This window comes from Phlebotomus papatasi, chromosome 2 (assembly GCF_024763615.1).
Source record: "Phlebotomus papatasi isolate M1 chromosome 2, Ppap_2.1, whole genome shotgun sequence".
Taxonomy (NCBI): Eukaryota; Metazoa; Arthropoda; class Insecta; order Diptera; family Psychodidae; genus Phlebotomus; species Phlebotomus papatasi.
The window spans coordinates 34,135,072-34,161,012 of record NC_077223.1 but is presented as its reverse complement, the minus strand read 5'-3'; the positions used below and the strand labels follow the sequence as shown (position 1 = coordinate 34,161,012).

The window sequence follows — 25,941 nt, the reverse complement described above, 5'->3', positions numbered from 1 at the left end:
ATTTTTTTCCATGAGATATCACAACTTCTGCCCAAAAAAATCCTTATTTAAGGACTTAATAAGTACTTATAAAGGACTTATCTTTGGCAAAGCTAAGAACATAGACGATGCCTTTAAGTACAACATTGTGCTAGTAACAGGTTACCTTGTGTTAGCCGGCATAATACAATTTAGTTACTTATATAATTTTACCTAAAAATAAATTAAATTTTCTTAAAAAGTCTCTTTTCAAAATCACAAAAAAAACGAGTTAGTTCATTGTAATTTCGAATGAGCGATGTAGTAGTTTTTTTTTGGGTCAAAACTTGGAACAATGCCTGTGATTAAGTTTGGAAGAACACTGAGAAAGCAAAAGGGAGGAGATAGAAGTGAAAAATGTTACTGTTAAACTTTCCAATATGAGATTATTGCTAAAATGTGACCCACTTTCTTCTTATTCCTCCTTCAACTTTTGCCACCATCTCTCTATAATACCCCTGCCACACTTCCTCTTCTTCCGTCACTTTTAGAGCTCTGTTGGGTTATGAAGTCATTGAGGCTCAGTGAACTTTCCCTTTTTTCCACATTTCATTTTCTCACTTGGTTTCATTTGCGCGTATAATACACAAAATCCCCATCACATCAACTGACCACCATTGCTTCCTCAATATACAATAGAAGAACTTTTTTTTTATATTCATGTGCATTGTATGCAAATGGGAACTGATAAATGTAATTTGGGGCAGACAGAGTGGAGAAAAAAACGAAATAATCAAATTTCTGCCATTTTATTTACTTCCTGCTATTTTGGAGAACAGTTCTAATAAGTTTGTGCAGAATTTATAAAGTTATTTTTGCTAATGGCAAATTAATGTTTCAGTTGGAAAGTTATGGTGAACTTTCTAATTGAATACCTATGGGTGCAGGAATTGGAGCAAATGTGCAAATCCTTTATGCAGAATAATTATAAAATTGATATTACTTTTTTGTCACATCTTCAGTCATCGTACAGTTTGGAAAAAATGTTCTGATTGAGCTCATATTCTCAGAGTAGATCTTATGAATCTCTTTAATTCGGAAGTAAATTACGAAAAACACAAGTTTCTTTTTCTTGAGAATTTTTAAGAATCGAATTAGATTAAATTTTATAAATTACTCATGGAATTTTCGTTTGCTATTAGGTGAGATTCTTAACAATCTCACCTACTATAATCCTAACAAAATTTCATGTCGTCCGATCGACCTCAAACTTGGCCAAAATGTGTTTCGCCACTTCCTGATCACGAATATATATGTGGCTATTTTACGTTCCCGGCCGGCCGGCCGGCCGCTCTTTGGAGCTTAATAGCTCCTAAACTAAAAAAGATATCGACTTGCGGTTTTCGGCAAAGGTTATATATCGCATGAAAATTGCAACTTGGTGCATTGACCCCCCCACCCCCCACCCCTCCTTCCGCCATTTTGAAGACCCCCCTTTTTTGTTTTCTCAATAGCTCCGCCCCTGTGGCATCGAGCGGGCTCAAATTTTAGTATGTTATAGCTGGGCCTTAGAGCTTTCCATCAATACCAAACTTAAGGTCCCCCGACCCCCCTGACCCGAGCTATAAGGGTCCAAAAAAAAATCTTTAAATGGCCATAACTCCGGTTCTAATTGTCAAAATTTAAAAAATGAGGGCTTTTTGGAAAGCTCTCATGAAATGTCACTTCCCCTTCTAACATCGCAAGTTCATAAAACCACCGCTAGGGGCGCTATTATTAAAAAGAAAATTTTTAAATCTTAAAAGTTAAATAACTCAAAAATTCTTTATGCAATCGGGCTGAAATTTTAGTATGTTGTAGCCGTTGATTATACCTATCAAACAAAAAAAACCTTTGGTCGATCCATAACCCCTTACCCGAGCTATAAGGGGTCAAAGTTCGAACATTGACCGGCCTCTATCTCCGGTTCTAATTAACATATCGACCTAAATTTTACCTTTTTGGTTTCGTCTCGATGAGCACTTTCAGATGGAAGTTCAAAAAGTCACCACAGGTGGCGCTGTGATAGCGTCAAAATTCATCGAAATTCAAAGTAATTTTTCTCAAAAACGGCATTGTGCAAGTTAATGAAATTTTAGTATGTTGTAGTCCAGTCTAGGACGTTTCCAAAATGGTGCAAATGTGCGCTGTGGTTAAAACAGAACCGGAGATATGAGGGGTCAAAGTTTAACGAAATTCAAAAAATCATATCTCCGGTTCTATGTGACCGATTTTGATGAATGAGGGCTTAAACGAAAGATCTCACCAAATGCTACAACTTTCTAGAATATTTGAACTTCGTGGGATCAACACCAGGGGCGCCACAGTCGAAAAACCAATTTCAATATCACATAACCTCAATTATCTCGACTGTCGCTGAACCGATTTTGATGATCACTTCGACACAATTGTAGAACACATTTGTCTCTACATTTCGTTCATACATCATTTTCCGGTCAGACTACGCTATCACTCCGATTTTGCCGTTTAAGTGTGAAAAAATTGATTTTTCCCATAATAACGCTTTGAAATCACTCAGATGCCAATTTCACTGCCTCTACTCCACAAAGACACTTAAAATAGGGTTTTAAATGGAAAGTCCCACAAAAGACAACAATTCTTTGATATAGTTGAAGTTCAACAAATGAACACTTGGGGCACTCTGGATGAAAAAACAAGTTAAGAAACAAAAAACCTCACTTATCTTGACTTCTGAGTAACCGATGAGATCATGTTCTATAGGAAAATTATAGAGAACATTCTGGTCTACATTTCACCCATATATCACTTTTCTGTCAGTTCATCCAAATCCTTGATATTTTGGTTTAAATACAAAATTTGTATAATTTCACGAATTTGATTCAAGATAACTGAATGGCGTCTCCCAACTTCAGCTCCAAATCGAATTTGCATGCACTCCGAGTTAGCTCACGTTAAGAATCTCACCTACATAAGCCGGTTAGGATTATCTGTCCCTTTCATATGAAAATCTTAGAAAAGGATGAATAATCTTATCAGTAGGTTAGAAACACACCCATTTATCTATTGTATCAAGTAAAACCCAGTTGATCTGTTTGTCAAATATTTCGAAAAATTTCTTAAAGATTTTTTTCTTAGGATATCTCAGAAACTTGACGTGATGGACCACAAGTTTCTTCGGGAGAAATGTTCACGACATACCAAGGAACAAGAAACTACTCATTATTTTCCATCCCAAGAAAAAAAGTTTCATTTTGTTGCACAGTGTAGTTTAAACCTACAATATGTAGTTCGAAAGTTAGATAATTGTGGTAAAAATAATTTTCTTCTAAACAATTTGGATGTACCAATTTGTAAAGTTAAAAAAATATATTTGGTCCTTAAATGACTTTTGTTTGGTAAACATGTTTTTGAAACTACTTCGAATATGTTTAGGTAGTCAGGGCGAATATTTCTTCCTTGAACACTTATGTTCGAAAACCAATTCGATATCCAATTTTCGAATATCAAAGTTTAACCACGTTGGAGGATCTATTTTACAACTGCGAGGGCCAATTTTTGAAATTCTCACTCGCACCCGCGAGCTCTTTAGTGGCTAAGAGAAATACACTCACCGGAAATTCTTGAGTACGTGCAACGAGTACGTTATCTTATAAAGAAGTCGTTACAGAAGGATTTGAATCTACTGGGTATGCGAGTCAATTTCTCTCGACCACTAAAGAGCTTGCAGGTGCGAGTGAGAGTTTCAAAAATTGGCCCTCTGATTTGTTTAAATTTGGATTTTTTTTTTTGAAAGATCTTGAAATTTCCAACCCGACTGTATAATGGACTTAATGGGTCGTGAGCCGGTATAGTACCCGTAATTGATGTACAGTGAGTGTCAATAGTTTGTTGCCTAATGGATGTTTGAGAAATCAAGTGAAAAAAATTACAGAAAAAAATACTTTTCCAAATTTTTCTTTTTGCAGATGAGTTCCTTGTAATCCGTAGATATTATTTATAGTTTTCAAAAAAAATAATTAATTTTATTTCATATCAAAAATAATTGTTTTCCAAAAGTTGGTCATTTTTGAAAAATCAAAAGTTTGTTGCCTCATTAAAAAAACTAATTCAAAATGGTGAAAACGTACAACCAACTTTATATAAACCGGTTACATTTTGAGCTTTTGTCATTTGATAGGCAAATGGTGGATTTGTACATTTTTAAGGCTGTCAATGGTAAATATATAGGTGTAAAAGTGATGATAAATAACAAGAAATAATCAGTTTTTTGATAATTCTTAATTTAGGTTATAATGGCAAATTACAAAAAGTTGAAAGGTGGGATATTGTCCAGAGATACTGCTGGAAGGAATCGGCGTCGCTTAATTGCCAAATTTTATGGAAATTCATGAAAAGTTATACATAAAATGGTCATATATTATAGTTAAGAGGCACGAGTACATCTGAAAAACGCTACTGGTAGACCCAGGGTTTTGACTCAGAAAGTCGATAACCGCATTCTAGGTATCTCTGATAGTAACCCCATGATGTTTGCTTCAAAAATTCAAAGTCGGCTGGTTACAGAAGGCATACAGGCTTCAAAACCAACCGCAATTTAATGAAAGTGGTAAGAATAATTACTTGGTTTGCAGGTTTCCATTGGTAAACAAAACCAATCTGGTTAAAAGGTTGTAAATTCACTTGGAGCATGCTAAAAACGTAAAAATACAACCTCTTACGCAGTTTGGTTTTGCTTACCAATGGAATCTTGCGAGCCAAGTACCTATTCTTATATTTTCTTTCATTTTGAGTTTGATTTTCGAAGCATTTGAAGCCTGTATGCCTTCTGTAACCAGCCGACCTTGAATTTTTGAAGCAAACATCATGGGGTTACTATCAGAGATACCTAGAATGCGGTTATCGACTTTCTGAGTCGAAACCCTGGGTCTACCAGTAGCGTTTTTCAGATGTACTCGTGCCTCTTAACTATAATATATGACCATTTTATGTATAACTTTTCATGAATTTCCATAAAATTTGGCAATTAAGCGACGCCGATTCCTTCCAGCAGTATCTCTGGACAATATCCCACCTTTCAACTTTTTGTAATTTGCCATTATAACCTAAATTAAGAATTATCAAAAAACTGATTATTTCTTGTTATTTATCATCACTTTTACACCTATATATTTACCATTGACAGCCTTAAAAATGTACAAATCCACCATTTGCCTATCAAATGACAAAAGCTCAAAATGTAACCGGTTTACATAAAGTTGGTTGCACGTTTTCACCATTTTGAATTAGTTTTTTTAATGAGGCAACAAACTTTTGATTTTTTAAAAATGACCAACTTTTGGAAAACAATTATTTTTGATATGAAATAAAATTAATTATTTTTTTTGAAAATTATAAATAATATCTACGGATTACAAGGAACTCATTTGCAAAAAGAAAAATTTGGAAAAGTATTTTTTTCTATCATTTTTTTCACTTGATTTCTCAAACACCCATTAGGCAACAAACTATTGACACTCACTGTACATCTCTCAAAATTTTTTCCAAAATATTTTTTTATTTATTTTTTGAAAGCTTGTGACACGGCTAGAGGCCAAATGGTAAGAGATATCTACTTCTGGTCTTTGAAACCCCCCTCAAACCGACCCAAGGATCATAACTACCCCCCCCCTTTAAAACCATATTTTTAGTTTTTTTTTTCGAAAACTGCTCCTACGATTTCTTCTATTTTTGGATATGTTTTGGAGATCGGCCGGGTGAACTTTTTGTCCCAACATACCTATGACCTAAAATAATCGCCATCTTGAGTTTTTGAAGGTCAAAGTTTAAAAAGGCTAGATCTAGAGGGCCTAATTCAAAATCAATTTGGTAAAATTGGGATATTTTGAAAAGATCAACATTATCTAGGATAGTCTTGTTTCTTTTCCCCCCATCACCCTCGTACCCCCCCCCCCCCAATACCATATTTTTTTGGTTTATTTCGAAAACGGCTCCTACGATTTCTTTCATTTTCGAATATGTTTTAGAGGTACTCAGGGCGAATATTTCGTCCTTGAACACCTATGTTCGAAAACCATTTCGATATCAAATTTTCAAACATCAAAGTTTAACCACTTTGGAGAGCTTATTTTTCAACCGATTTGCTTAAATTTGGATTTTTCTGAAAGATCTTGAAATTTTCAACCCGACTGCATCGGACTTAATCGGTCAAGAGTCGGTATCTCGTTTTAAGAATTATAATTTTTGTTGCGAAATCATTTGGACGAAGTTTTTAAGTAAAAACTGCAATGAAATAATCACAATTCCCACAAGCTAAAATTACCTTAACTATAGATTTAAAGATTGTAAACGGAAATTTACTACAAATAAGTTAAAGTCCTTATAATAGTCATGTTGGAACACTGGTGTCAGGTGTGGGATTTCAAAATCAAATTGAAAATTAAATTGTACAGTGCATAATTTTTGCAAAAAATATATAGAGATTGCTCACTTTAAAGTTCACAATCACTGCCCTAGAGTAAAATTGTGTAATATAATACGGAATGTGGGTGAATATTTAATTAAATCAAATGCAAAATAGCGTCCATAACCATAGATTATTCCATTTTAATACTCTTCTATGGAGTTGTTGAGCTAAATACCATCATAGGTAGAGTATTAAAATGTTGATGAGCTTTTGGCATCAAAATTGCACCATTATTATCGATTAATGACCCCACTCTGTGGTCAATAATGAGGGAAAAAGTGGTATTGCATCATTACTCTTCATCACATTTTATTAGTCACTTTTACTTTGTTTTAATTGCGAAACTATTTTTAATATTGATTTAATATTATAGAATTGATAGATACGAAAATGATTTACGATGGTATTGCAAAAAACAAAGATTCTAAGTGACATCACTAAAAGTCAAGAAACTCATTGTAAAATTGAAAAAAAAGTACTATCGTGGGTGAATAATCTATTATTGTTTTTTTTCTTATATACATTTTTATGCATTCTATTATAAAAAAAGAACACAAGTAAATGAAAACTGTATAGTGAAAAATCTTTATGATTCTTTTTTAGCTTCTCTTTCATTCGGATTCTTTTTTTTTCAATTTATGAATTGTTTATATTTTTCCTTCAGGTCAATCTTGATTTTCCCTTCACTCTTCCCCTTCTCTTTTGTTGATTTTTCATTCACTTGAAGAATGAGTTGTAGATCAGGGACAAGTAATTAATGTCTGCGGGCTATTGAAGAGAGACTCTACAACTTGCCATTTCATAGCACAAACAATATTCTCTTTATCATTTTCAATTACACACCATTCTGATTCATTGTGATGAAAGAGTTGGAAAAGAATACAACGAAGATTTGTGCTGTATTAGTTTTTTTTTTCTTTTTTTTTCTGCAACAAGACATTTGAAGCGGAAATCCGCAGGAAAATTGATAAAACATAGTGCAATATTATTAATACTTAGCGTTTAGAGTTACTTTAGCATTTTGCTTCTTTATAGCTTTCATTTACACAAAGTGTTGTATACATCTAATTGTATTGCAATATTTTTTTTGGTTATTCATGAATTTTGATTTGCAAACACTAGGTTTTTTTTCATTAATAAAGATTTGGTAATGGTATTTTATGAAATTTTGAGGAAGTTTAGGCTTATAAAATTGTGTTGAATTTCATTCACTAATGTAACCAAGAGGTGTTTTTGGAATGTAAGGTTATGTTAGACTTAACCTCAAAAACAATAGCATATGCTTTTTGTGGCTGAAATATCTGAGTCATCCTAATGCAATTTTTATTAAGATCACCTCAAAATTTGTGTTAAAACGAATAAAATTAATATAATTGAATTTTTCGATGTTTCATTGCTTGTTCGTTATAGAGTGGTTTTTAATGTGAGATTTTAAGACCTGTCAGATGTTTCCATACTGGTCCCAATTAAGCTAATTAATACGTTTTTTAGTACTAATTAACTTCTGATGATATAGGGTCGAAGGAACACCTATTCGGCAGGGAAAACATATTGACAATTTCGTTAAAATATTAAAATTCATTTAATGTATCAAATAAAATGCAAGTAATATTGCGTTTTCTTTCATTAATCTGCCTTTTCCTGTAGGGTAAGTGTGTCAATTTTCGGCATAGTTGCATATAATCAACGAAGTCCTAAGTTTTAAATGCAATATTTTTAATTCATATTGATATTTTCGTTACTTCCTTTTCGGGAGGGTTGTATGGACCCTTGAAGATTAGTTTATCATCTTTGTTTTCTTTAAATCGATTCCTAAAATATTGAAAAATTAATAAAAATATGGACATTGCTTTGGGTAGTATTCCGGCCACTTTGTGTGAAATACCGGCCACCTTTTTTCTGACGCCATTTTGTGACGCAACGGACAGAAAATTTCAAAACGTCAAACGGAACGAGTTTAATATTTAGTTTAATACGTTTATATGACCCACAAGCCCAGAGATCTTCCGTGTAATTTGTCCTGAAGACCTGAAGAGTAGCATCTCAAATTTACGCGCAGATTCCCGTAGCAATTTGCCCTTCCTGAACTCTTCCAATGAAATTGAAAATGAAATGAAATGAATAAGAAATTTAGGAAAGCAAAAGATGTTGCCGGAATACGCAACATTACCTCACCGGAGAGACGCTCACAAAGTATATACTTTTTTACGCGAAATACAGAATCCAGCTGGGAAATTTTGCCCGAAATTTAAAGATTGATTTACTATTAACATAAATAAACAGAAACAATCTTTAATGAAAACTAATAAATTTTAATGAAAAACACCGAAGGAAAACCCTCTATACATCATCACAAATCACAAGACTGCTAGAAACACAATCGATCTGTCACATTTTTTGTAAGGCTCTTTCCACACTGAGTTTTTGCAACGCAATTTAAATTCAAATTATACTTAAAATTTAATGGTCTTTGTGTTAATACATCCTAAAATGAATAAATATTTAAAAGCAAAATGAATTCATTGACTATTCGACGATTACATACATAATTTTAATTAATTTATTTGCATGGCCGAAATTACACTCAAAGTGGCCGAAATTTGGCACACTTCCCCTAAAAATAGATGTTCAAATTTCATATCTTTAAATGGTAGAATTAGGGCGCTTATAGGGTAAGTGCGCCAAATTTCGGCATAGTTGCATGCAAGCGTTAAAGTCTCAAGTTTAAAATGTAATATTTTAAATTCAAATTGATTTTTTTTAATTCTTTCTTCTGAAAGAGTGTTGCTTGGAACCTTGTAAAGAGTTTACCGTCTTTATTTACTCTATAATCATTCTTAATACATTTTAAAATGAATAAAAATATATACATAGCTTTGGTGCCCCATTTCGGCCACCTTCATTCTCATAGTTCCTTGCCTTTCGGGAATTCTTCCAATGCCTTTTTCACGTCATTTCGTTTGTCGAAGCTACATTGTATAATAATTACAATAATTAATTGTAATTTTGCATTGTATAATCTCTAGAGTACGTAAAATCTAAAAGTTCTTGGAAATTTGAGGAACAAAAAAGGTGGCCGAAATTGCAAACTGGCCGGAATTTAGCACACTTACCCTAGGTCCTGACACGAGTTCTTAAAGTGCCAATATGTGTTCCTTCAATTCTAATTAACGTATTTTGAGAAAAGGAAAAAAGGAGTTAGTGGAGAATTGAAGTCAATGTTAATATTGACTATAATAATGGGGTCGGCGAAGACCACAAGTAACTATCTCTAACTGTTTGACTTCTAGTTTAACACATTGTCAGACAGGTGAATGGACGACAATGTAATGCAATTTTTCATAAATCATTTTATTCGCAAAAATTTGCGTCTGCGAGCTTGAATATGAAAGATGCTTCTTATGAAGAATTTAATACGTGATTTCTATAAGCTATAAAATAAAATAAACATTTCTTCTTGGGACTTTAAACTCTTTTTAATATGTTTAATAAATTCTAGCCTCAATTTAACCTCATTTTAATAGAAATCAGGTTTTTTAGGGTTATATTCAACATAACCTTACTATTACAAAAAAATCTCATAGTTTAGAAAAATCACAGCGATAATGGAAGTATTTTCTTATTTTAAAAATTTAAAATAAAATTAAAAATTTGCTTGTTGACGTTAAAGTATATGTTTTTCTTCTTGTAATTCTATTACCGAAATTCTATTAAATAGAATTGCCTGACGTATATGTATTAAATTACAAATACCATTATCAAAATGAGTTTTTTTTTCCTAGAAAAGAATTGGTTTAAAAATTGAAATGATTTTTATATGATTTGTTTGTTCTTGGTATTCATGTGTCAACAGTACAATATCATATTTCCTCAAATATACTTTCTTAAAATGTGAAATCAATCATTTTGTATATACTATAGATCCGAAACTATTACAATATAATAAAATAGTATAATAGTATGACCCCTGAACTTGAAGAAGAGGATATTACATGAAATCATTTACAATCGAGAGGAGTGGATAAAGTGTATAAATGGGTACAACATATAAAATGGGAATTTCAAAGAGAAAATGTTGCGAGAAAAAAAAAGTTAAAGAATGATGATTCAGTGAATCGTGAAGTTATGCACATTGAATTAAAATGGTAATGAAAGAAGGAATTTTAGTGATGTTATTAAACCTTAAGCTCTCTTTCTTCTCTGACTTAATTTCACTTGCAAATAGTTGGTTAATTAATGCAATAGTTCACATACTTCTTTGCTGAAGAACATATACAATAAAACCTCAACTATTTCACTCTCATTCTAAAATAAAAAGTAGTACGGAAATTAAATAGGCAAGTGCAAAAGCAGTACCATGTTTAACATGCTTTTTTTTTTTTTTTAACTATTTCTCATAATGTAGCAATAAAAAAAATATATAAGTCAAAACTCGATTTACCTTGTTAAAAACTTCCACTTATGAAGTTCTTTTTTTGCTGTTTTGATGTTTCCTCAAGCAATGTTTTATGCTGTTACGATACTTTATAATATTCAATTTCTTGTCTATATATTTCTTCTTCCACGTCTCACTACAGCATGTTTCTTTCCGGCAAAATATAAATAATGTGTATTTTGCAAATGTTACTTTCACTGGAAAAAGACATGCACTTAATGTTGTGAGGAAAAAAGAAACAAAAATCAATACGCACGTGCTGCCTGGAGGAATAAATTGATGGAACATTTAACTTAATTGCCAGTCTCTGAAAGATTGTCTCACAGGGATCGCAATAGAAAATTCTTTTATTTTATCAAATTGCTTTCATGTGCTCTCTTTTTTACCCCTTCTTTAACATTGCCTTTGTAAAATAAGTTGTCACTTGCATCAGTTAGTATCGTATGACTTTCATATGATACCAACTGGCGATAAGATGTAGTTAGGTGATATAGGATGGAAAAACTATTTCTCGCCACTTTTATGAAAAAGTAAAAACTAATTTAATTTTAATTTTAATTTAATGGACTGTATAGAGAATTTTTACTCTCAATACAAAAATAAATATTTTAGTGCCACTTTTTACCACTTTTCGCCATCCTTGCACCGACTTCTCGCCATTTACTTCAAAAGATCCAATCTCTATTATTTTAGACAATATGTTCAGCGTAGCTTTTCCCTGTCGATCATGTTTATTAGTAATTTTACATGTTTTCTACACTTTTATTTTTAAACTTATTAGACTGACTCCTGATAAACAATGCGGATTTGACAATTTGAGAATCCATAAAGTGAACATTGTTTTGTTTATAAATAGTAGGGCAGAAATTAAAAAAAAAACTTTATTGCTAATTTATTTTATAAGCAAAGAAAAATTAACGATTTAAATATAAGGAATGAAAAGTAAGTCACTGGCGAGAAGTGGTTATTCCACCCTACACTGAGAGAGAAATCCAAAAAAGTTAAAATAACATTCCGGAAATGTTAATTTTACCCTGCATTATTGATCCGAAATCGGTGTAAATATTATGCTTTTTAGGTGTATTAGGGGTTAAAGTTACTCTTTTTCATGTTAATTTTAATTTTAAAGAGGTGTAAAATTAACATTAAAAAATGTTGATATATTTTTACACCTAAAAAGTGTCAATGTTATGAGGAAAAAAAGTTAATCGCACCCCCGTTTTTTTTCTCAGTGTAAGCGTTATATTCATTTTAGTACTTTTTAACATTTGATTTAGAAAGACTGAAACAAGAACCGCAGCATTAGCTGCAAGCTAATTTCACGGTTTTTGATCAAAAATATCTTACACAGAAAAAAAAATTGCTCCTACTGGACATTTACAAAATGCTTATAAATCGTGTAACCCACTAAAAAGTTCGTAAAAGTTTGCACTTTTCACAAACATTGTTTTTAACGATCACTTGACACGCATTTCTTGTTATTTTACAAGCATTTGTTCGTATATTGTGTTTGTCAGGCAAAAGTTTACGAACAAATGACAAGGGTATACGGACATCTTTCTTTGTGTTTACGAACATTTACAAACAATTGTTTGTACAATAACAAAAAATGCTAGTTAAGTTAACATGTTACGAACAATGTTTGTGAAAAGTACAAACTTTTACAAACTTTTTAGTAGATTATACTATTTACGATCATTTCGTAAGTCCCCAGTAGGGATTCATAAAAATTTTTTTATAGTTTGTCATCATCCACAAGAATTGATTTTTTATCGATTCTAAACTGTCCAAAATATTATGTTACCTAAAATATCCATATTTTGTTTTGGGTATTCAGAATCTCAAAAGAAGCTAAAGAATTAATCCTTTGAATTGAAAAAAATTCAAAAATTTAATTATGATATTAAGCTAGATGTTTTTCCACAAAAAATGCGCCTTAATCTCAGTGATAAATTTAAAGTTAGTTCTAGATCTAGAACATTAAGAATAAAATTTATTTATCAACATTGACGTTTTATAAATTGTTTTTTTTTATTGAAAAAAATAGTTGATTTTGTAAAATAGTCAAAAATTAATTTTAAAACATTTTACTGTTCGAACCTCACAGAGAGAGCAATATATTATATTGTATAGGGAAAAATTAGATAATTTGGAACCATTTACAATTAGGGACATTTAAGATATTCTTATTGTTTCAGATGAGCAAAGAGAAAACAAAGACTGCGAAATAGGAGAAAAAGATAATTAAGAAAAGGAACAGCTTTTCTACCTTTTGAATCTCTAAAACAGTGAGAAAATGACAAATGTCCCAAGTTGTAAATGATGCCAAATTGCCTCATTTTGCACTAATCCTTCGATTTTTTCACCCACCAAAATTTTCACCTTCCACTTCCACCCCTGGAGATCACTTTTCTCAACAAATCTTCGCGTTTTAAACGATGTCTGAGTTAGCCCTTGAAGAACTTTTGGGTCACCCGTGACCCAAAAGTTAAATTTTTCCTACAGCCTTCTAAAGTTTTACTTTGCCCTAAAAAGTTAGAAAAAAAAATGATTTTTCTGACCTCCAATTTTTGACTTTCTCGTCCTTAAAGGGTTAATGTCGTCACGCTGTTTGTCCGTTCGCCTATTACCACGCTTATAGGCCAAACGGTTAGATATAAAGCGATTTGGAACCTTCGCCCCCCCCCCCCATAAGTCGAGTTTTGAATCTTTATCGAGCTTTGATATGAAGAAAAAACTCTTCTAGTTCAAAGATCCTCGCCTAGATACGACAATTGAATACAGTAATCACATAAAAAAGGGTTAGAAACTCTTTTCACTTCAACGAATTAAGAGAATATTATGTTTTTTTTCTGTTAAATAATATTTCTTGCTGACAATATGCAATGCTAAATTGAATTTTCAATTGAAAAGTTATTAAAGAGTCATGCGGTAATATCATAGTTGATATAGCATCGAAGTATAATATCCGATTGATGTTTTTGTCTATGTTCTCTTTTTAATTTTCCAATATATTGAATTAAAATCAATTAAGCTCTATAAATTAGAAAATTCATTTTGTTGACAAATAATGGGGGAAAAAATAAAGAATTTTATTTGTGTGTTCCACTTGGTTGTGCATTGTTACATTTGTTGTGTAACAATAAAAAAAAATAAAAAGAAGTTATAGGGGAAATGCTTCTAATTTTGTCCAGTTTCTTATTTTGGACACTTTGAGGATAACATTGGACACTAAAAATAAATTGATTAAAATGATGGATTTTTATTCCAATATTTGATGAATAATGAATTCTATCTAAATATTTGTTCTTTTTGGAATATTTTAACACTAAATACGTTAAAATTTGAATATGATTTGAGTTGAAATTGCTTTGTTGAAAATTCAGTGTGAGCAATTGCTTACGAGAAATATGACAGAACTTCGTGGCTTACTTCAGTCTTATTTAGTTTTGGTGAAGTACTAACAAAGTTTGTTCGCTGTTTTTGAGTTATATTATTGAATATTCATTGAATATTGTGTTGATTCACGTTACTGATGATTTGTACATTTGACCTGAAGTGAGATTTGCCTTGTGAATTATATTTTTCGTGTGAAAAATGGGAAATTTTTTAAGACATTCACCAGTGAGGTGATGATTCTTATTTTGGACAGGTGTTTTTCTCACGAAATTTCGTGAAGTTTTAGCTTTTGTGATGACTAGGTTGGACAAATGCCTGGAGAAATGAAGGAGCATCATCTCTACGAAAGAGATGCAGTGAGAAATGCCTTGAAAGGCTCCCGGAAAGGGCAGGGAATGAGCGAATCCGCACGTACTTGGAGTACCGAAGTCAACTCACTTTAATGAATGATATGGAAAGTTTCTGGGCTTCTTGTGACATTCCACGTTTCCCTTACATGACCAGGAAGAGGACTTGGTAAGATTGGTTCATGATATGAAGAACAATGGGCATCCTGTTGAGGCGGATTATCTGTCCAAATTTACAGACAAGTTGTAAAAATTAATAACCAAGTTGTCCAAAATAAGAGTCAAATTCACCTCTACATATCAATTCATTTTTAAACGTATTAAAACTAATTTTAGTAAAAATGAGATGATAAATAGCTTGCCAAGTTTCTAAACAATCCTTCTGAAAAGAGAGTAACAAGAAAAGTCAATTAGTATTGAAAATATGGCACTTCAAACTTAGGATATCGATGCTTATATGCAGACTGTCCAAAATTATAAGCACTTCCCCTAGTAGAAGAAAAACAAAAGTAATATTGCAAAACATTTGGATTAAATTTCCTTTTTCAATTCACATCCAATATCTCAATATTTTATTTTATCCATGTGGGTGGTTTCGAGTGGTCTTTTGAATGAGATGGAAGAATAATATTCATGGTTGAATGGTATATGGTTTGTGTGTGCAACAATTATTAATTGATATTGCTATTGCTATTTTGTCTACAGACTTTTAATGTCACTGCCAGTCTACACACAGCGACTTCTTGTTCTGCTGTTTGGAACATTCCGGGTGATTGCGAGTAATGCCGAGAGGGCGGATACGGGGATGACCAGTGAGGCTCTTGGTGTGTCAGTGGCACCCAGTTTCTTTCATTCGTGCGTGAGTGATGGCAAAACGGCACGAATGGAGGATGTTCTTCGTTTTAAGGTAAGCACTTTGACATTATCAAATACACAAAGTTTCCATCTCAATCATTTTTTTTCTGAATGAATCCTAGAGGAAAATTGTCCTCTATATCATATAGATTTTTTTTCATTCATTGGCACATATTTCTTTCATTGACCACTTTATAAGAATTGCACCAAATCAGGGGGAAATAGTTCTGTTTTCAACTTGTATTATGTTGTAGTGTACTAAAATTTATTTAGTTAGTTGATTTAATTGAGAGTAGGTGAAAAAAAAGAAGAGCCAAAGACACGCATTGAATTTTCGTGACTAGCGTGCAGAGAATATGATGGAGAGAAACTATTAAATAATTGTTGATTAATCCCGATAACATTCACTTTAATAAATTAGCTCATCTATTTCTATTTTAAACTTGGGGAACTCCTTTTGGAATTTATTTATTTTTGCCTGGCTGGAAAACAATCCAAACATGAAGATCGATGTAATGTTAAGTCGCATAGTTGCAACCAGAGAAAAAAGTATGGTGCCGGACAACATAACAGAGCTGGTAGCAATGTGTTCATCTTGCCAATTAGGCGGAAGTGTATTTTCGAGTTGTTCATTGAGAAATTAAAGAAAAATATATGTATATGAAGAATTAAAAATATGTTTTATAGGTATTAGGTTAACTACTTAAAAAGTACTTAGTCGAATGTCCTTAATTAAGTACTTAGTGAAAATACTTTTCATGTCATTAATACAAACTACTTAATTGAGAACTTTATCAAAGACCTTAATTAAGTACTTAGTATTAAGGCTTAGTCATGTCATATTAGTTTCCTCATTTTGATATATTTTTCAAATGGTTGAATGTTCTACAACCCCTTAAAATTAAGTCATTGAGTTAAGACCTTATTAAATTACTTAATAAGTACTTAGGGTGAAAGGAACACTTATTGACACTTTAAAAATTTATCATGACATACTTATTGACACTTTCAGTAACGATTTAGGATATGAAATTTGAACATCTCTTTTTATAAGAAAAGGTAGATTACAGAAAAAAAAACATCATATTACTTGCATAAGGATGAGATAGTCAAAAATTGGAGATCAGAAAAAAATCACTTTCTAACCAGAGCTAAAACATTCTAGAGCAAAACATAACTTTAGAAGGCCGTAGGAAATTTTTGTTTTGGAATACTGGTGTTCCAATCGTTCTTAAATAATAAAACTACATCTATAAACCTTAGATCTAAAGCCCGTGTATGCTTTTTTTAACTTCTTATAAAAGTGTTCTTTATTTTCATCATTAGATGCTTAAAAAAGTAATAAACATTCATTCATTCATTTTCAATCGCTTATCCCTATTGGGGTCGCGGGCCCATGACATCCAATCTAGAAGCCCACGTTTGTCGATCCTCCGCCACTTCAGGAAGATGTTCGGGTTCGATCCCGAGGCGCTCCCACGCAAGATCCTGAATTTTATTCAGCCACCTTGTCCTAGGTCTGCCTCGAGCTCGAGGTCTCCTCACAATGGCTTGCATAGCTTTTCTGGGGAATCTTTCATAAACGTTGATATGATTTTTTAATTAAAAGAAAAAACAAGAAAACTTTAATTATAGAAAAACGTCTATACACTGAGATAAATCCGAAAAAGTTAAAATAACATTCCGGAAATGTTTATTTTACCCTGCAGTATTGATCCGAAATCGGTATAAATATTATGCTTTTTAGGAGTATTAGGGGTTTAACTTACCCTTTTTCATGTTAATTTTACCCTTAAAAAGGTGTAAAATTAACATTTAAAAATGTTAATATATTTTTACACCTAAAAAGTGTTAAAGTTATGAGGAAAAAAAGTTAATCGCACCCCCGTTTTTTCTATATAATTCTTTTAGATTTGAAATCATCAGAACCACTATGTTTCATATACATTTGCAAAAAGACATAAACAAATTAGATTTTTTTCGCGCAGTGACCCTATTAAAAATTTTATTGCAATTTATAAAACAATAGTTATTTTCTCTAAGTAATTTTTATTGTTCAAATTAATTAGAATGAGCAATTTTTACATTGAAAAAGCCGTAAAGGGAATGATATTACAACATTTTTGGATTGTTTTGATATAAAAATCCAAAAAGAAAGAAATCTTTGGTGTCACTTTTGAGATATCGCAAAAATATGTTTTTGGGGACGGGCAGAGATTGGAATAAAATTAAGGCCATGTTTATGATCCTTAACGTGTTTATGAAGCGTGAACTTATGATGGGCAAGGGGGTCTTCGAAAACCCCAAGGCGATATCTCTAAACGTGTGGCCTCTAAGGTCTACCGACGGTTTGACATACATTTAACGTGCCATCAGAAGATTTGTCTAAAAAAGGTCACATTGCGATGGAATGTGAGATTTTGAAGGGTCAAAAAATCTAGGGATTATTGCCCTTTCTGTGGAATTCGAGCAATAAAATGCACAAATTGTGACACATCTTACAATACTTTGAAATTGTCTCATGTCTCATAGGACCATTTAAACATTAATTCTCTGTGGATGCGGCAAGCAGGAAACGTTGAGAACACTTAGAATTGATTAGGAAGGTCAGTAAAAGTTAATCTAAGAATGTAAATAACTTTTTGATAATTTAACAGTGATTTAAATAGACTTTTACGATTGTTGCCGCTGCAGATTGAAGCATCTCAGACATCTTGTCGACAAAATGACCTAAGACAAGATTTTCCCATCCACTCAGAATTCAATTGACGATTGTTGTTAATCAATATTTATATCAAATTTCTCATAAAATGATATCCTAACTGCTAAGAGTCATAGAAAAATTGAGTTATCTGTATCGCATGTGAAAAAAAATGTATATTTCTTATCAATTGCGATAATGACTGATTACATGGTATAGGAATACAATTGATTTCAATGGACCTTGAAAGGCCATGTATTGGCCTACAAAATGCAAATATAAACACAACTGTTGAGCAATTTTGCAAAGACATTTATTAAAAAAATACAATTTGCTGCAGAACTTAGATATTAGTCATCGATAATAGTCGCATGTAACCTATATTTGTTTCTTGTGATTCTCATATCACTATTTAATTTTCTACAGTTGCACGATAAATAGAAATTTATGAAGTAGTTCACCTTTACAGAAACCACCAAGTCATAACTATAAAATATCAATTTAGAATTTTCATATTTAAATAACAATTTTCTTGGAAGAACAAGTTGATTTCTCTTCCAATTCGCATATTTCACACACATTTTTTTTCGTCTATCTGGCTCTACGTTCGCGGTGTCTGTCAATTGAAGTGTGAGTTGAGCAAAAAAAAAAATATATGGTAAAATTAGGAACAAGATCATTGAGAAAGATATTTTTTGATTTTTCACATCTCGATTTATACTCGATGGACTTTTCTTTAATTTTTTTCTTGGATGTGTATTCATGCTGTTTGAGTATGTGTAAATACTATTGGGGGAGTTCATCAGTTCATTGCTCTCCTTCTTCTGAAAACATAATATACAAACTTATGTATTCCACATTTTATATAGACATACTTTTGTATATATTTACGAGTGAATAAAATTGTCTGCAAAAATCATGCCAAGACGATGTTACAAGGAGGTAGAGAGAGAGACATTATATGTGCTAAAGGAGAGAAACGGCCTCAGATGAAGACAAAAAAAAATTGTTGGAAATAAAAATTGACCTTGCGCAAAATTAAATTGTAGCATTAATAAAAATCTATTTTCATCCATACAATTCTTATAGACACATGAACACCAGAAATCACATAAAAATTCACAATAATACAATAATTATATTAGTGCGGTTCGACTTGTGTATATATTTAACCATAGAAGAGTGTAATTTATTTATTACACAAACACTTAATAAATCTCAATTAGAGAAATGTGTGTTTTCTCTTTTTTTTTCATTCTCTCCACTTGGTTCATTTTTTTCCTCACTCTTTTCACTATGATTTTTCACACATTTTTTCTCTTTTTCTCTCTTTCTATATTCCTTCTTCAAATTTAATTAAAATGCATGTATTTGGAATGTTGAGAAGAAGATTCACCGTACAGAAAAGAAAGATTATTGAGAAGAAATTTAAAGAAAAAAAAATGAGAATTAGAATAAAAAGAAAGGGAATTTGAAGTGTTGAAAAAATTAAAAGAATGCCAAAATATCTCTCAACATCCATAAAAATGAGTGAGCTTTAAAGAGTGTGTGAGAAGTGAGAAGTAAAATGAGTGATAAGAGATAAAAGGAAAATTTCACATAGTGCGCTGTCTTATGTAAGAAATTCGGAAAAAAATGAGAAGAGCATGGAATTGGGAGAAATAACAAAAATAAACATTTTAAATTTGGTGTGTATCGATAAAAATGGACACAATTTTGTACTTAGATTAGGAAGAAAAGAATTCAAATAAAATTAATTTTTTACACTAAGTAAATGAGCAATAAAATACTAATATAATATAGAAAATGTAGACCAAGTGACAGTAAAAGAAAGCAGAACCATTTAACTCAAAAGTTTTATAATTTGACTAATAAGAGTTGACACTTTAACGATTGCTAGTAATGCTTCAATATAATTAATTCTGTAATGCTGTGCTCTTCTCTTATAAGTATTCAGAATATTCTTTGGAAACCAATCTCTAAAGTCAAAGATATTAACATTAGGTGATTTCACACTTAGGGCACTCAATGGGTCAAGTGGTAGAGCACTCGCTTTATGATGCAAGTGTTCCGGGTTCGAATCCACTTTAGGTCATCAGGGCGTTAAAGGTGTTCGAATTGCATCCAGTATGCTTCACTGCACTTGATTCCACGGAGTTTGGGACTGACAACTCCATCTCTGTATTATAAAAAATAATAATGGATGTCGCGAATTTATCTTGCCGAGAAGACCTAAGTTCCTCTATAGAACGTTGTGTCACCATTATTATTATTATTGTTTTCACACTTCTTTGCTGTGTTACGCTGATTTTTCTTTAACTTTATAAAGTCTTAAGCATGCTTGTGACACTCACAAGGTACAAGATTAATTTGGGTCGGGGAAAAATGTAACAAGGTGGGTTTTTTGGGTAAAGCGGTCTTCAGACTAGAGATTTAGCCCAGTTTCCGACGGTTTTGAAATCTTAAATACCAACTTACTTTATTACTATATTTAATAGGTCCTTTGGCCTCAATAATCCAATCGTTAAATTTTTCCAAAAAATCTTTATTGTTGAAAAATTAGAGCAGTTAATCCAAATGGCTAAATCTCAGGTTTGAAGCCCGTATGAGAATCCAGAAGAACTAAATGATTTCTAATTTGCTTTTTCTTATAAGAAATTTACCAATCTACAACCTTACCCAATAATAATAATGCTGGCATAACATTAAATGAATGAACTAGGCCTTCCCGCAAATGGATTTCTAGATACGCATTATTAATTTATCTATTATTATTTTTTGAAAATGAAATTAATATCCAATTAACATTTTTTTAGCAAATTTATTCCTTCACCACTTCAAAAAATGTTTTTTGTTTTTTATCAAGAAATCTGACTTAGCTATTTTAGAAAAAACCAGAATAGGCAACCTGGATACAAGCGTGACGTTTAAGTCATTATTGAAGTGTCTTAAGACTTTGAAATCTTTACAAGAATCCCTTAATGGAAAACTCTCTCGAAAATCCTAAAACAAACATTGGATTTGTATTTAACGTTTAAATAAATAAAGAAAATAATAAATTTTGGAAAATGTTTCGTAAAGAAAAATATTTTAAAAGGAGAGCATCAAATTTTAAAGCTTCAATTTTTTTTCCTTAGAAATAGAAGTTCAAATTTTTTATTTGAAGCATTTTACACCTTAATGGCCTCTACCCACTAGAGAAATAGTAGGTGAGATTATTAAGAATCTCACCTAATATATGTCCATATAGAACAAATTTCCTATGCTTCCCACACTGAGAAAAAAACGGGGGTGCGATTAACTTTTTTTGCTCATAACTTTAATACTTTTTAGGTGTAAAAATAAATCAACATTTTTTGATGTTCATTTAACACCTTTTTAAGGGTAAAATTAACATGAGAATGGGTAACTTTAACCCCTAATACACCTAAAAAGCATAATATTTACACCGATTTCGGATCAATACTGCAGGGTAAAATAAACATTTCCGGAATGTTATTTTATCTTTTTCGGATTTCTCTCAGTGTAGGAAAAACTATCAAGTAATGGACATCAATTTGATCAATTTGTCCAGTATGTAATATAATACGCAATAAATCTTAATAATAAATTCTTTATTTTCATATTAAATTTGTAATAATTTTTAAATGGTTCCTTTTAAATATTGATTTTTATACAAGTGAATTACGATTATAATATTTTCCAAATATTAATCCAAATCAGGGTTTAAACCTAATGTTGTTAGTTAATCAAATAAATTTGAATGTGAAATTTATTCTGCCTTCGAATTAAGTGAGTTTCTCTTATTTTTCCTAAAAGATCCACACAAAATTATCACATAATCAATAATTCATAATAAGCTAACTAATATTTATTAGGAATGTGTAAAGTCTCTTAGGAAAAATAAAAGAAAATTCACATTATTCGAAGGCATGAACATTCGAAGGGAGAATACTTTCCCCTACTAAATAATTTTTTTTATTTTGAGTTTTTCAGAAAATTTTTATAAATAAAAATCCGTAAAATCTTAGACAAATCTTAGATTTAAAATCAGACAAGATTCAGAGTGCAATAATTAATATAAGACTGTATAACAAAATGACAAAGTCCAGTAAGACACCAGTAGGTCCATAAATGACAGGAAACAATTAAGTTTAGCTTCGCTATACTATTTTTTTTGTCTCCTTATTGCTCGAATGCTACTATAGTAGTCTAGTAGATCTGTAATCTACTCAATCTACTAGACAAAAATCTCTTTACCTGATTAAAAAATTACCTCAATACATACCCAAAATAGCGTATAACATTAATTGTGGATTTCTGCAAAGGAAAAGAATGCTGTCACACAAAATGCTTGTCACGATTTTAATGATACTCAAGAATTACGAGAAATTATCTAGCAAAATTTACTAGGAATATTTGAAAGAGTGGATTTTTTAAGAAATTATAAGATGACAACATAAGGAAGTTATCTAATCTAAAATCATCTTCCTCGAGTCCTTCTCTACAAATCGTTTTTTTCTAGCACAAACATATTAATATTTACTAATGTCCCACGTAAGAAACCCAACACATTACAGAATTCCACTACATATTTTTGTGATATTCTTTAAAAATCTCAATTCGCTTAAATTCTAGATCTAATAACGGATAAATGGACGGGTAAACATGATGAAAGAAGAAGTAGTATGTTAAACATAGTATGGTAAACATGAAGAAAAGAAGTAGTAAATCTAAAATTGAATGTACTTTATATTTGTTTGGGGAATATGTAGGGGCAACTAGGGTACTATCGAACGCGGGGTAGTACCGAACACTGCAAATATTTAATTATAGATTTTAGTCTTCAGAGGATGAGACCTGTATAAATTCAGTTATTATAGGGATGCTTGTCCACTGAAGAAATGGTCGTCATAGTCTAAGTATTTTAGAAATAAAGATCAGTGTTCGATGCTACCCCATGTTTAGTGGTGCCCCAGTTTCGTCTGATTGGTAGTTTAAATTACTAATCAGTGTCATATTTTATAGTAAATCAAACTAATAAATGCAAATTCGAAAAGTTTAAACTAGTAACTAACATAAAATTTCTCGCTATAACAGCCAAACCATTGCAGTGCGGATATTCTCTTTCTATGCCACATTTCAGTTTTTAAAAAATATCTTTATTTTGCACGGTTTTTGATTGGTTTTTAAAATAGTCAGAAGATTTTTTCATTTGAAATCCGGAACAGTAAATTTGGGGCGTTTTAAAAAATTAAGCTCTACTGAACAAATCTCATTGATAAATAGGAGTGACAGAATGTTTAATAAATACACAACAATTCCATTTAATTTGATAAAATGTACAAATTATTTTGTGTAATTATCATAAATGTTTGCTGATGAAGTGAGTTCCGTTGTTTTACTGATAATGCTTTCTTCATTGCATATTCCATTCTGCATTTCTCATGTGTATAAATACATTGATAAGTGCGGCATTCTTATCAATTTTTTTTCATTCATTTGAATTATAAAAATGTAGAATTTCACTTTAGAGTTAAACTTTAGGTCATTGAACAAAACCATTGAATAAAATTTTCTTTTTTTTAGTATTTTTTTTTTATTTTGTATAAATAATTACGAGAGAAGGAGGAATAATGTAGAATTCTTTGATATGTAAAAAAAAAGAAATAATAAATTCTTAAGTGTAATTATTCTTTTCCCCAAATTGGCTTCCATAAGTATTTGTTTTACTTTTGTTTTTTCTTTATCTTTTTCTTTGCCTTCACGACTAAAGGCGGAAGTTAATGTAAGTCACTCTTTATGCCCATAAAGAAGGAAAGTATTGTAGAAAGGAAGAAATGGGAGAAACAAGAGATGAAGTTGTACACATTTGGAAGAAAAATTAGTTTATTTCACTTTGGATAGAGCGATAAATTCTTAGAGACATTATACTAAATGTTAGTTTACCATGAAGTTAATGCATCATGATAAATTATAGTTACTTTATTAGAGTTCATTATTATTTTTTTTTTTGATAAATTGAGTTTTATTTCTTTGTCTGTTCCTGTAGTACGTAAATTATACGTAGTATTCATTGCAAAAAATATAGATTTTTGGATTCTAGAAAGAAATTAGAAAGAATGAGTGTTTACTATATATTTTTGTGTAGATTTTATGAAAGAAAAATATTCAATATATCTACTTATAATATTAAATTATTTTATTAAACTGATGTAATGTCATTATGATACATAGTGTGTTCTTTTGCCTGATTTTTTAGGTTGCTACTAGAATCATGAAACAAATGATTGAACAATTCACAACATTCAACTTATTTGGACGTGAAAATTATGAATATTATGCAAGAGTGACGGGACGAGTGTTACGTGTTCAGGATGAGTGGATTATTAGTTTTCGATATCCACCTCTACCGAGGGGCAAATTCGCTCAACAAAACTATGCACGTAAGTATATCATTAAATTCTTTTCTAAATTTGCATTTTGCGTATATTGAATAACTCCCTAAAAGGTATGTCTTAGGATGACATGAATTCAATGAGTGTGAAACCTTAATTCTTTGCTGCAAAGGAATTACACAATAAAATTATTTAACAGTAAAATGTTAATTATGTGTCTTCTTTCTAATCTTTTTTTTGCATTATAAGTGCATTGTATATGGTGCATTGCATAGCATACTATTGAATTCTGACTTCAAATATACATATTACGGAAGGACAGTGATGATAAATGTTGTGTAAAACTTTACATGATTTATGATTTTCTACAATTTAATTTACACATTATAAAGCTTGTATCATTTTTTATAACCATAGTTATTGTAATGGTGAGGTTTAATTAAGCGTTTTCAATTGAACTCATATATTCTTTTTGTAGATTATTATGAAGTAATGAAAATCCTAAAGCGAACTGAGCGACTCAATTATGCTTTTAATCCAGTTTAGAAAGAGATATCTCGATTCTCGACAATTACCCTTTGGCCTAATTTATATACAATTTTGTGTAAAACAAAAGGCTGTAGGGGAGACCGGGGTAGAATTAGCTACGCATGATATTAGATGGGGGATCGGAAATCTTCGTTTTTTTCCATTTTGTTTTTTACACTTTTGTTTTTCCCAGTTTGTCTTTGGAATATTTGTCTTCGGTAATTTTTGTTTTTTGGAAACTTTGTCTTTGAAAATCTTGTCTTTCATACATTTTGCACAAGTATGTTTTATAATTTTCCAAAAATTTCCCTTTTCTCAGAAAATTTCCATTTGCCCCAAAAAAGGACGAAACTAAAATCTTCTCAAAACACAGAGAATTTCCCTTTGCCCCAAAGGACGAAACTAAAAACTTTCCAAAACACAGAAAATTTCCCTTTGCCCCGACATGCGATACTGATTACTTTCCAAAACATAGAAAATTCCCCTTTACCCCAAAGGACGAAAATAAAAATTTCCCAAAACACAAAAAATTTCCCTTTGCCCAAAATGACGAAACTAAAAATTTCCCAGTTTGTCTTTGGAATCTTTGTCTTCGGTAATTTTTGTTTTTTGGAAAAATCTTGTCTTTCATACATTTTGCACAAGTATATGCTTTATAACTTTCCAAAAATTTCCCTTTTCTCAGAAAATTTCTATTTGCCCCAAAAAAGGACGAAACTAAAATCTTCTCAAAACACAGAGAATTTCCCTTTGCCCCAAAGGACGAAACTAAAAACTTTCCAAAACACAAAAAATTTCCCTTTGCCCCGACAGGCGATACTGATTACTTTCCAAAA

General features: G+C 31.3%; 1 protein-coding gene across 4 annotated transcripts in view; it reads left to right on the top strand.

The window, feature by feature from the left end:
- The window catches only part of LOC129803591 (uncharacterized), a 61,381-nt gene that overhangs the window by 9,323 nt on the left and 26,117 nt on the right, over nt 1–25,941 (top strand). For all 4 annotated transcript variants that reach the window (XR_008751874.1, XR_008751873.1, XR_008751872.1 and 1 more), the window contains exons 2-3: nt 15,329–15,530; nt 24,442–24,625. Coding sequence is in view for 1 of the 4 variants with exons in the window: in XM_055850281.1 (XP_055706256.1) it covers nt 15,329–15,530; nt 24,442–24,625 (386 nt within the window). In the remaining 3 variants the exon portion in view is untranslated. The remainder of the gene's footprint in view (nt 1–15,328; nt 15,531–24,441; nt 24,626–25,941) is intronic.